Raw genomic sequence first — 13,204 nt, 5'->3', positions numbered from 1 at the left:
TGGCAGGCCCATTACCTTCCACGGAGCCCATCAGGGAATAGCCCACAGTTACCCAGGAGCTCCTGACAGCCTGTCTGTCTCTTTGCAGCAAACCAACAGTGTGTCATACAAGCAGGAACAAACAGCAGCAGCAGTTTTACAGGCCAAAGTCACACCGGAGTGAGGCAGCTATCACGTGAGCAGTTCTGAGGCTTCAGAAGAGTCGCAGTTAAATAAAACATTAGTCTGTGTAATCAAGTCGGATCGTAAGCTAAGCCAAAGAGTGTTTCGAGTACTTTGCTGCAGGTTCCACGGTGACCTCAGATCCCACTACAGCGCAAATAAAAACCTTCAAGCAAAACATCAAGCTCAAGCTTTCGGAGGGTGCTGACTCACACGCAAGTGTAGACTTGTTATTTTTGATTGTTTCTCCTCTTTTGTGGGGAAGTCCTCTTCTCCCGTCGCCTGTAGGGCTGTAGCTGTTTACAGGCGGCGTGTCACGCTCAGTGGGTGGTATGGGATGGGAAAGGGCCTCAGGTTAAATTGGCAAAGAAAAAGGGGGAACTGTCAGGGGACTACTGTTGTCTGGTTGGGCCCTGTTTTGGCCCAGGGAGACCTAATTTTATGGAGTGCACAGGGATAATTGATAGTGTGTTGGTTAAGCTATGACCTTCCATTTGTTGATGAATATGTGCTGGCCAATGATCTTTTCTCTTGGGTGGGCTGTTAATCTGCAGAATTGCTGGTGTTAAAACTAAAATTAAAGACAGGGTACACAAAAAAATATAATAACTACTTAAAACCTCGTCTGAAAATCAAAAAACAACAAACAAACATAAAAAATTTATATAATAACTCTGAATTTAGTCAAAATAAGGAATTACAATATTCAATATTCACACCATTACATCACAGAAGGTAAATAGACCTTCTGTGATGCTTGGGTTTTCTCTTACACTCCAATAGAAATTTAAGAAAAAAATTACTTAATTATTTCTTTTGAGTTAGCTGTAACTGTCAAATTAACAGAGATGTATTAAACGTTTCGTATTTTACAAGATGAGGTCTACATAATTTACAGGCTTTGCTGTGGGTTCCGGAAAACAAACAAATTTACTTATTATTATTATTTTTTATATTATTATTATTATTATTATTATTATTATATTGAATTTTTTTTTTTTTTTTTTTTTAAGCACAAAAAAAAAAGCAAAATCATAACGGGCCAAGTTTTTATGATCAGTCAGTTGTTGTTGCATTTGTGATCATTTAATATCAACATCAGAAAACATTACATAAGAGGTATAAGGAACATTTCCTGTACTGAAGCAATTTTCTTGAAAAAAGAAAGAAAAAACAACTTTCTTTTTTCTTCTGGTGTATTAGTGTCATTTCTAGTTTATAATGCAATGATGTAGCATCAGTTTAATATTTTAAATTCACCTATCTGTACATATTCATATAACCCATTAAACTAAAACTATCTCAACACAAGCCAAGACAGGTTTCTCTGTCACAGAACCGTGGATTGAATTTGAAAAATAAGAAGTAATTCTGACATAATTGTTCTTAATACATGAGTTAATCCTCTAAAGTAGTCTGATGACTGTCTATTAAGAAAAGGTCTTAAGTATTATTAAGATGTGTGAAAGATTGGCAGAAGGACAACCGCATCTTGTTTAAAGCCTTTCAGATCTATGTTAGGAGTTCAACAGCATCCGTGTTAGCTGCTTTTAAAATTCTACAAATTGAGCCTGCAAGCCTCAAAGATTCTTCACCAGTTTCACATAATATCTGGCAGCACAAAGTGCATGGATTCCGGTTGAGACCATAATTTCTCCCACCAAGCGGGAGGCAAGGCCTGTTCTGGTAAACACGATATCTGTTCTGTTTCTCTGTTCTTCATTTGGTCATCTTTTCAGTAAGCCTGCTCTTAGGTTGAGTCTTCCTCTGTCTCGGCCGCACACACACACACACATACGAACAAACGTTAGCATTCCTCCCACTTCTGCCTCCATTACAGATACAATCTGCTCATCAGAAACATGCAATCGCCAGATGTTGCCCAAACCTTTAGGGAAGAACCTCTTGGTACGTGTGTGCATGTGTGCATTTGTGTCAACCCCCCACAACTGCTTTTTCTTGCGCATCTGCTGAGATTTATGGCCGTGAGTTTTCCTGCTACAGAGTGGACTTCCGCTTTTGAAATCCCAGCGGTGCAGCAGATCGTGGCTCGAATGGAGAAGCAGGTTCTTCAACCCAAAACAGGTGACTCTGACTCCACTATCACCAGGCTGAAAAGACCCCTACCCTTCCAGTCGCTTGACACTTGGCAGTTCACACAAACCCCATCTGCTTCTCATATCAACATGCTCGCACTTGCCAGCACAGGGGTCTACTGGTCTGGCCTGCAGGGGTCACGAGGACAAAGTGGAGTAATGAAATCAAACTGGCCGAATGACAGCGTCTGCTGTTGATCATTGGAAATCGCTAAAGGTTTTCATTATGGAGTAATCTGATGGGGGAGATGCAAAAGGGGTGATATTAAAGTCTCAGCCGAGCTTTTTCAGCGTGAGTAATGATCAGGCAGACGAGAGCCAAGGACAGCTTTACTGTTCCCCCAGGCTTCAAAGTGTTAAGGGTGCAAGCTGATACAGCAAAGTAGGTTATATGCTGCGTTTTGTATCACACTGGGATGAAACGGATTGTCTTTTGATGGCTTTAGATTACCTTTATGGATGTGTCAACTGGATTTATGTCTGGAATGTTGTAGCGATGAAGTTTTTGTCTGCCATACTGTCCTCAAGCGCTTGCACACACACAGAAATATTTGATTGTTGGACAAAAATAGAGCAGGTATATGATTTTTAGGAATATTTCTTCAGGCATCTTGAAGAACATCCAAAGCTCTTCTTTGGCGATTTCTACCTTTTGTTTCATTCTCAAAATTCTTCAAAATGATCGCACCCTGCTTTAATAATGTTCATGTCCAGGCTCTGGGGAGGCCAATGCATGACCAATAGTTTTCCAATGCATGTTTTTTTTTAATCTGAGTATGCTTTTACTTCATTGGCAGTGTTTGGTATTATTGTCATGCTAAAAACAAAGCTTTTGCCAATCAGATGCTTTCCAGATGGTATTTCATGGTGAATCAAAATCTGTTGGTACTTTTCAGCGTTCATAATTCCATCAATTTTGACAAGATCCCCAACAGCACTGGCTGAAATACAGCTCTAAATCACGACAGAGCTTCCATTGTGTTTTACAGATGGCTTTAGACACGCACTTCTTTCATGGTCTTCTCTGCACATATTAAACCAAAAATCCAAAAGATGTCATAAGACTGTTGCCACTGAGTTTTAGACCAGGTCTTGTGTAATTTGCCTTTTCTCCCCGTTTCCCTTTCTTAAGAATGACTTCTTAACAACTCCCATTAAGACCATTTCTGATGCTGCTTAGGCTCATTTGTTCAGTAGATGGTTCAACTGAATGAAGTCATCTCTCAGGTCCTGTTTCAGATCTTTCCTCATATTTAAAAATAATAAATTAATTAAAAACAAAAGAATGATGAATGAACAGATAATGTTCACCTGCTGTGGATACTTTTTAGACCTGCCACTCCTTCACTTGTTGAGTTTCCTCAGATTTTTTAAAGTGTGCAGCTCAAACAAAACAGTCTGAAAATGGTCAAGTAAAAGGTCAGGACTGAAAATGAGTGAAAAAAACCTCATGTCTAAAGAAAAAGGCTCCTTGGACATGAAATATTTAAAAAATGAGATGTGGCTCAAGATTTAGGATAGCACTGTAAACACATCACTACTAAATACAACTGAATATCAACAAAGTTAGACTTTACATTATCTTAAACTAGACTTTTAAAGCTGTACTCAGCTGTACTCAGATATGAAGGAAATGTTTTAGACTGGCCACAAAAAAATGTTAAAGAAAAAAAAACTTGTCTTGTGATACTCTACAAAAGCATTGATATGTATTTCTATTAAAGCTCTTTGAATTTTGGGAAAAGTGAAAGCTGAAACAGAGCTGGAACATGACCAAATGCAGTCTCTTTCCTCCCCATTTGCTCTATTGACCCTCAATCAAAGGCAATATAAAAAGCAACGGACTGTGGCTCAGCAGGGATGTTCAGAGAAGAGTTACTTCAGAGGTGCTTTTAAATTTCCCCTTGAGGTATTATTCAGGGTTAAAGTCACCCTCTGTCCTCTCACAGGCTGGACAAATTTACTCCACTCACTCTTCACCTTAATTTTACTGCTGCACCCCAAGGCGCTATACGGAGTAGTGGATGTCTCTACCCCTGGTGCATGTGCTCTATACTATGTTTCCTCTCTGAGCAGACGGATTCTATCAAAAGCCTTTCCCTTCCTCAGGATGAGGCAGATTTGGCAGGAGTTCTGTAATGCAGGGCCAGAACCTGCACTTTCTAAAACCTTCCTTTTCCCCGGAGTTCAACATCATAAACTTAACTATTGTCTTTATCACCATCAGCGTCATCACAGGATGTTGTTAGAAGGAAAGCTTGCTCTAGGCTGGAGTGTAAAGAGCTGAAAAACAAAGAGAATGTGCGAGTGTGGGGTTTTTTTTTGTACCTTTGGATTTGTTGCCACTTTAACAAATGTGGGAACCACATTTTCAGCTAGCGCCAGTTTATAGCTGCAGTTAGACCATAAACGTTCCACTTGTTTCAGCAGTCAAAAAGTGATAAGAGCAACTGTTTAGAAAGTTCAGCCTTTACTCAGGTCTCTCTTGCCTTCATGTTGAAAGAGTGAGAAATGATATGGCAACCAGATGACGAGTAAAGTGAACGTTCCCAGTTCAAATGCATGTGCGTACCTCTGAAAGAGAACAGCCAATTTTACTTTCATAACCGATAATTATCATAAGTTCAACAATGTTTCATTTTGAATTCTTGAATCCTGAATACATATCCGGTATGGCAGCAGCAAGAATAAGTTATTCATTACTTCCCTTAGCTGGCGTTATCAAGGAGAGGAACAATTTGTGAATGTTAAAGCAAAGCAATCAAGGGAAATTACTGTTACAAGGACTGAAACTACCCTCAATTTATTCGCTGAAAAAATGGTTCATATCGTATGTACAGAGAACAGCAGAAACATTTCTTAATGACACACTGTTGTATAAAGGAAAATTGCACAGTGCTTACATATTAATAATTTTTTTTCTTTTTTTTTCACTACCATAGTACCATGTTGTGGATAATAAAACACAATAAAGGAAGGCTGTAAAAACACAATGAAAATATGGCAATATCTTTCTCATTTATCCCAGGACTTTAAAAAAATCTCCCGAAATAATAGCTTTATGGGAAAAAAATATCCATATGTCACAGAGATGGAGAACAAACATTAATTACACAACACAAATAATAAATGTGCATTATGGGATATCATCTAATTTGCATAGGAGAGATGGGGAATAAAATCATTAGATATCACGAGCGCCTCTACAGTTCATGAGACATGAAACACGGACACGTTGGTTAAAACAGCTGCTGTGTCAAAGTTCCTTTACATAAACACATGCACGCCCTTGCAAACACACACACACCACCACCAACAACAACAGCAACCACCACTTTCATCTACACAACCAGATCCAACAATTCTGCCCAGGCAAAAAAAAAAAGATGCAAACTGACAGACAGAAGGAGGAGATAAATGTGGAGAATAAGAAGAAGAGACAGCAAAAGTGAGCGCCGCCTCGTCAGTAACCTCTCGTTTGTAGTGCGGACTCAGAGGAATAGTTGTGATTACTCCATTGACTGAATCATCTGCAAGGTCAGGCCTCCCATCTTCTCTCCCTCCTACTCCTCTGCTCTTCTCCCACTCGGCAGCAGAGTGGTTCATATGGCTGCCAAGACATATTCAGAGACATATTGGAGAATCTATTTACTGGCAGCATTCACAGACACTTAACCACATGGCCACCTACGTACAAGCACGATGCAAAAATTGGTAGCGAAACAAGCTTACTCATGCTCTCCTTTCAATATCCTTGCATGTGTGAGGATACTTTTTTTTTTTTTGCTGCTTGTGAGGACCGTAATCGATAATCTCACCAGCAACTGTGAAACTGTAGCCTGGAGTTTTATCTTAATCCTAATTCTAGTCTTATGCTGTTATATTTTCAGCGTACTTAAGTAGGCCAGGGTGGAGAGATCTGCTGTATGTGCTGCCAGCGCACTGCAGTGTCCTCTGAGAGAACTCTGTACGGACCAGAAAGCAGCGTTATAGGAAGAACAAGGCCTCGGTGGTGGCCGCAGCTGTCCGTGTGTGTGTTCCCAAAGAAGTATAATCCCAGACTCGGCGCTTAACCCGGGGCTCAGGAAATAACAGAGGTTTAGCGAAGCAAATTCATTTGAATGATCACAAAGGGGACAAAAGAGAAAAGTGCAATTCATTCTGTGAGAACTCCAGTCAGTGTATTATATCGAATGCATTTTTTTAAGCAACAAAGCTTCGGTCTGCTGTCTGTGGTAGGCTGATTTGTCTATGGCTGGAACATGGAATTAGAGAGACCTGATTTGTCAAGCTAGCTTTTAACAGACTTCTTGGTCATGCAGATGTCTCGCTGGGTTTCTTATTACACGTGCCTGATCTCAGAGTTGAGAATCAAGGAGTTCGCTTGTTAGATACATCCTTGGTGTTCAAAATAAATCCATCCAAGCGTGACTGAAGTTGACACAAAGAAACCACCAGAGGTCTACATGTGTCATATGACAATGCTGGAGATCTGCTTGTTGAGCACATTCACCATGAAACAGCATATTGTAATACCACAACAGTTACAAAAGACCGTTGTGTAATGTAGCAAAGGAGAAGTCTGATCACCAGCCTGATCACATTTACACCTCAGTTTCAAGTTGAAAGCATAACCTGTTTTTTTTTAGTGCATATAAACATATATCCAAGTCATTTTTCCGAACCTGATCTAAATCTAAACTGTAACTCAAATGTAATCTGCACTTTTCTCCTTAAGAAAAAAAAATTGGCCTCACATAGCAAATCAGGTCCTTAACTCCAGAAGAGTGAATTCTTGTTTGGAAATAATGGAAATAATCATGAAGGTAAACAAAATCAGCTCCATTGTATCTGCCCCATGGATATGCAGCACTACACCAAGGCCACCCACAGCAGAGCTGATGCAGTTTCCCATGTAACTGCCCTGATGAAATATTCAGCGAAAAACAGCTCAGACACCTAAAGGCCAGCAGGCTTCGGTTACGGCCAAATCAGTCCAGGCGAGGCCAGGGGCCAAGCGGCACGCCGCCAAGGTTGCCATTTTTTATCTCCCCACCGTACGTGAGAACAAACACAAACGAAGGTGTGCATTTATTTTTAATGACGTACATTAATTAATAACCCAGACCTGACCCCATTTGTACTGCTGGATTCCCTGAGTGGGTGGAGCGGAGCAGAAATAAAGAAGATCTAAAGCCGTTTTCCTCCACTGAGAGTGCTGTATATTGATGGCGACAGTGTGAGAGAGGGGGGAGGGGGGACTGATAAAGCAGCCAGCAGAAGGGAAGAGAGAATTTAGGATTATCATACTGAATACAAGAGGGGGTTGGAAAGAGGATACAGACTTTGAGTAAGTCCTGTATCTGAAACCAAAAGGGACATTTCCCTGAAGTGAGGGGGATGGGTGCTCATGCCCAAAACCCAAGCTCTGACTCCACAGTTCACACAAGCTTTTTAACCTCCACACTCTCCCACTACATGTCAGCTCCTGCCAGCACTCTGTCACCTTCTCTCCCTCAAATACACACACACACACACACACACACACAGTTAAAGTCGCCATGAACATCAAAAATAAGCCTCATTCACACAAGCGTGGTATCGACTGAGGTCTAGCAGATGCGTGGTAGAAAAAGCATGTCTGGACTGAGACTTGCCCATTAGGTTACGACTGTTTAGGTGCAGCGCTGCTGAGATCTCCTCAAACAGTCCTCTGTTGTGATGGCAGCTTTTTCCGGGTGTGTTAGATGGGTCAAAACAGCAGATCACGAGTCAAAAACACCAAACAATCAAATGACTTTAAAGGCACTTAAAGGATAAACATACAAGGTATGAATGATCACAATGCTGGACTATAAAACAGCTTAAAAAGGATCACGGTTCTTAATTAAAAAAAAAAAATCTTTCTTTAAATATAAACATTTTTTACAGCAGTCCTATAAAAATCTTTATATTTCATATTTTTATTTTAAAAAAATCCCACAAATCTTGTTTTTGTTTTTTTTCCCCTGTAAATGCTTGTTAGGATCAGTCCTCATCTCCTTAAAGACATCCATATTCTTCCTTTTCACCCTCTCAGGAATAAAACAGCCTTCCCTTCACTGAACTCTGATGCCTGCTGAGCTTGGCGATTTGGGACGGTGATGGGGGCACGTCCTGTCTGTAGGGCCCCTTGGGTTTTGAGAGGGCCCGAGCTATGGCAGAGCCAGTGGCTTGAGTGCTGTCTCTGTTCTGGTCAAAGGTGATGCCGCTGGGGGTTTCCTGTGCAGGAGGCGGCCTGGTTTTGCTGGCCTCCTGCTCTCGACGCCTTTCCTCCTGCCTCAGCAACTCCTGGGTCTCGAGGAAGACGCGGGCGTTAATACTGGGTGTTCCCAGGTAGCCGTTACGTGACCCCTGGCCCCCGGAGTAGCGAGGATTTTCCTTGGATGGCTGAAATCCCTCTGCTGGCATGTACATCTTATCCCACGAGTCCTGGGACGCCGCACTGTTGTTCTTGCGAGGTTGCCTAAACACACAGAAACAGGTAGGAGGGTCAATTGCACTGTTTTCTCAGTCACCTTAAGCAGCAATTAAATCTAAAGCGAACAGAGGTGGATTTTATTTGATTCTGTTTAAAAAAAAAAGCCCCCTGGGTCAGCAGTATTCAAGGGGAATTCAAAAGGAACTGCACTTCAGCGGAGAACGGGATCATTTTCACATTTGTGTGAGAGCTAAAAGCATTCACTTAAAATACTGAAAGCAACATCAATGGTGCAGAGGGGTCTGTTTTAGGCTCCTGCGTGATTAGACTGAATCCAGTAACATAAAAGAAAAAAGAAACGAGACATGAAAGAGGCAGGAAATAAATATCGGAAGCATGAAACGCGTGCAGGACTATTATTTCCACATTGTAAACAAACATAAATGTTAAAACCTCGCTGAGAAAATGCCGGCTTTCATCCATTTAACTTGGTATTGGGGATGCAGATGGGTGCACTTACAGACCAGACAGAATAATGGTAGGCCTCAGAGAGTTATCTGGCTTCTACTCATCTTCGACTTGCCTGTCAGCCCATGCACTGACAGGCCGGCCAAAGATTTATGGACGTATCTTTTGTTAGAAACAAAATTTAAACAAAAGAGCTATCATCCATGCATGCTTCCCACCACACGTGCTCCCCTTTCACCTGGACAGCTGTCATTGAAATCTGCAGGGTCTTTGGCTAAAGTGTTAAGTCTTCTCCTCCATTATTAGAATCCATTAGAGCAGACGTGGGATGGAATATCTGTGACAGTGTCTTTTGCATCAGGGGTGCTAAGAGAGATCCCATTCACACCTCACTGACCCGTTGTGTGCTTAAAAGGCTTTTGAGTACAAGGCACAAGACTGCAGAGGGAGAAAGGGGCCCGGTATGCTTTTAGGCCAGAACACCTGCATTCCAGGGAGGCTGTGAGGAACAGGCAGAAGACACAACTGTGTGGTTTTACAATTGAGGGAAGTGGGACTCATTTCTCAATTTGTACAAACTGAAAAAACAAAACAAAACCCAACAACCATGGTTTTTAATTGCACAATCAACTAGATGAAACTGATGAATTTTACTCCATTCAAAAATATGCCCATTTAAAGTTTTTGATGGAAGTGTCCAGTGTCCTGACATGTCCAGCCAAGTCAGTCCAGCATTTGGTAAGAAAGCACTTTTGAATATAAGCATGGTAAATATATATAGGCAGATGTATTGGCAGTGGAATATGTACGATGGCCCTGAGTGTTCAAACGCAGTGCAACTGAGGCTATGTCCACACTAGCCCGGATAGATTTGAAAACAGTGTCCACACTAGTGTTTTCAGTTGTTTTCACAGAGTTGCGCGTCCACATTGAAACAACCCAAAACGTTACAGTCCTGCGCATGCGCAAAAGCGAGTGAGAGTTAAAGAATTTGAAGAAAAGCTATCTGGAGCATGTACAAACTGATATTAATCATTTTTAGGGCTGTCAAAATTGAGAGCAATCTAAACAACTGCTGTATAATGCCCTCCGCTATTAGAAAGTCTGCGTTTTCGAGTGTCCACACTGCGACGGGGCAGCTCTGTTTTGAAATGTATGCGTTTTTGAGAGTGTTTTCAAAACGCTGTGTTTTTACTTGAGGAAAACGCCATCTCAGTGTGGGCGGGAGGCCAAAACGGAGAGAAAACGATGCAAACAAAAACACATTAGTGTGGCCTTAGAAAAACACCAGCAATTAGAAAAATGCTGAGAAAGAAAAGTTTACCTCCAACAAGGTCACCAAGATTCAAAATTGTCAGAGAGGTTTAGTCGATGTAGCTATGGTATCAATTTGATCCTAGGTGACTTTCTTCTTGGGTTAATGCATTCACCAGCTTGGGTGTCCTGCATGCCCGACAGCAATAAAAAAAAAACTACAAAGGAAGTAAAATAAAATACAAAGGAAAACTTCAGCAAAAACTCCCCAAAAAAACAAACCAAAACACACACACACACACACACACACAAAGAAAACAAAACTAAAGTGTTTTTGGTGAGATATTAACGTGATAGAACAGCTACAGAAGTGACAAGCTAACAGTAAACGTATTACATGAATCATGTGATATTTTTCTCTCTCATAGCACTGATGAATCCTTTTAAACATGTCTCGGTGCAATCCTTCACATGTTTTTGTCACTTGTGCATTAATGTCTCACCAGAAACACTACAGTTGTGGTTGTGAGAGTTGTTTTTTTTCTACTTCTGTTCTATTTTATTCAACTTCCTTTGTGGGTTTTTTGACCTTCTGTTGTGTTTTTTTTTTTATTTCTTCTTTCTTTTATTGAAATACCATTCTGTTTCATAATAAACATTTTAAAAAAAAGTGTTAAAGTGGGGATTTCAATAAGGGAATTCCACTGCAAGTAGAAACACTATACAGTTTGTTCCTATACCAGGGCTGCCATCATGGGCACACAGATTTAAAGCAAATGCTACAAAACACAGTGCCTCTTTCTTGATAACTTTCCATTGCTAGAAATATTTTCTTTCTATCATCATCACAGTGAAACTGTTTTGAGAATCCCAAAATTTCAGCCTTTCTAATGAAAGCCCTTGCGGTTCACAATGACTAAAGGGAGGGGAAGGGCTAAAGCACACGGCCCTGCAAACGTGGGGTATATGGGCTCTTGTGAGCTTGTGAGTTTTTTTGTGCATGCATTTCTGTTACGAACGTGTGCAACACAAACACATCCTCTTGTTCTGCCATTTGGTTGCTTGTATGCACAAGTACAGGGGCAGATGTAGGGACAGACTGCAGAGAGCCTCACCACATGCTCCATACATGGACCTCACCGTCTGGGCGAGCCGCCACGCACTTACACCCCGGCTTGGCTCACAGAGCAGCCAGCACTGCTCATGAGGGAGTCGCTTGTTTAGAAGCACAGGAACGCCTGTTGCACGAGGAAGCAACCTGCGTTTCCAGAATGACCTTTTAGATTTTAAAAGCACGCAAGTTTTAGGGGGAAGTCAGAGGCGGAGAGATGAGAGCAGAGAGATTGCGTGGCTCCACAGGAATGTAATAGTGATTGATGCGTCAAGGGATCTACTTCTCTTATCACCTCTACTCCTTTGCCAAAATATATCACAAAGTAGATTAGTTACATGTACAGCGGGAGGGGATGGGAAAATACATCATGCCAAAGAGTGGGGTAAATTTAGAATGACAGAAAATAACAAACAAACCCAGGAAGTTGGCTCGCAGGAACATTTGTGGCCGCTGTGTGTTTCTTTAAAACAGCTGGGATGAATCAGAGTTTATGAGAAGTAGGAGAAAGCTTCCACACATGCACGGACGCACACATGCACCCAAAAGCATCTAATGTGTAATGCAACAATCATTTTCTATATTGTATAAATAAATTGTCTACAAACCTGGAATAATGTTTTCTTTCTAACTTGGAACGATATTCTTTTTGGCTGGGAATGCGATAGTTGCATGGCTAGATGAAAGAGCTACTGGCAGTTCACTCAGCCCGCAGTTAAGAACCTTATCTCGACATTCACTGCATTCATGCGTGTGCTTGTGTGTGTGTGTGTACATCTCTTTCGGGCTAATCAGTGGTCTCTCCTTCCTACTAAAACACTCGTTCCTCTCCCAGTCACTCTCGACCTCCGCTGCCTGTCACTGCTAATCCTGCTCCAACAACAAGCCTTCATTAGTGTTCTTCCAATCCTCACATCCCAGACAGCGAGCTAAGCCTGGCCGTCATCAGATAACCAGCTACCATGGTTTCCTCTGGAAGCTTCTGGGGTGTTTTTTGGTGAGGGAATGTTCCCTTTTCTGCTGAATGGCTGACTGCTCAGACTTCCTGCTTTGGAAGAGGAAAAGATGAAGAGGTTCCAATAAGAGAGGTGGCTGACATTAGAAGGCATTGTGATTATTAATCCGGGGATGTAAGACTAGCTCTTTAATGAGAAGCCATGCCGACACACCAAGCCCCGAAAAGCCTCAGCCAGGGTCAAGCATCAAGCCTGAGCTCATGTGGCTCTTAGCCCGAAGCCACTATGAGATTATGAAAGGAATGCATATCAAAGGCCATCCTCGCTTGGCTGCTTGGCCGGAGACATGAACTTTCCCAAGAGAAGCAACTCACTGGGAGAGAAGGTCCCAGCTCAACTGTCACACCACATGAGATGCAAGCAGATAACACATATGAGGGGAATGCATAGATCAGTCTGCCTTATACAGACCAAATTGATTATGTGTCCGTGTGGACCGCAAATCCATATCCACAGACACGAACACGTTTTCATCGACCCAACTGTGTTTTGAGGCAACATAACACAAAAGGGGATGAATATGAAGAAGTGATTGGTGCTTGTGCGTTACAGCACAGACAAGAACTGGCAAAGAAAATGAAAAGACCATGCACGCACGCATGCACGCACGCACACACACACACACACACACACACAC

At 41.7% G+C, this 13,204-nt stretch overlaps 1 protein-coding gene across 2 annotated transcripts in view; it reads right to left on the bottom strand.

Moving 5' to 3' along the window:
* Nucleotides 1–6,000: 6,000 nt before the first annotated feature.
* Nucleotides 6,001–13,204, bottom strand: part of LOC102299546 (partitioning defective 3 homolog) — a 308,415-nt gene continuing 301,211 nt past the window's right edge. For both annotated transcript variants that reach the window (XM_042219256.1, XM_042219257.1), the window contains exon 23: nucleotides 6,001–8,763. In XM_042219256.1, the coding sequence (XP_042075190.1) occupies nucleotides 8,334–8,763 (430 nt within the window). In that variant the 3' untranslated portion in view covers nucleotides 6,001–8,333. The remainder of the gene's footprint in view (nucleotides 8,764–13,204) is intronic.

This window comes from Haplochromis burtoni, unplaced genomic scaffold (genome assembly GCF_018398535.1).
Source record: "Haplochromis burtoni strain Fernald_Lab_line unplaced genomic scaffold, NCSU_Asbu1 Contig_30, whole genome shotgun sequence".
NCBI classification, from domain to species: domain Eukaryota; kingdom Metazoa; phylum Chordata; class Actinopteri; order Cichliformes; family Cichlidae; genus Haplochromis; species Haplochromis burtoni.
The sequence above is the reverse complement of the archived record's forward strand: the minus strand, read 5'-3'. Positions and strand labels throughout refer to the sequence as shown.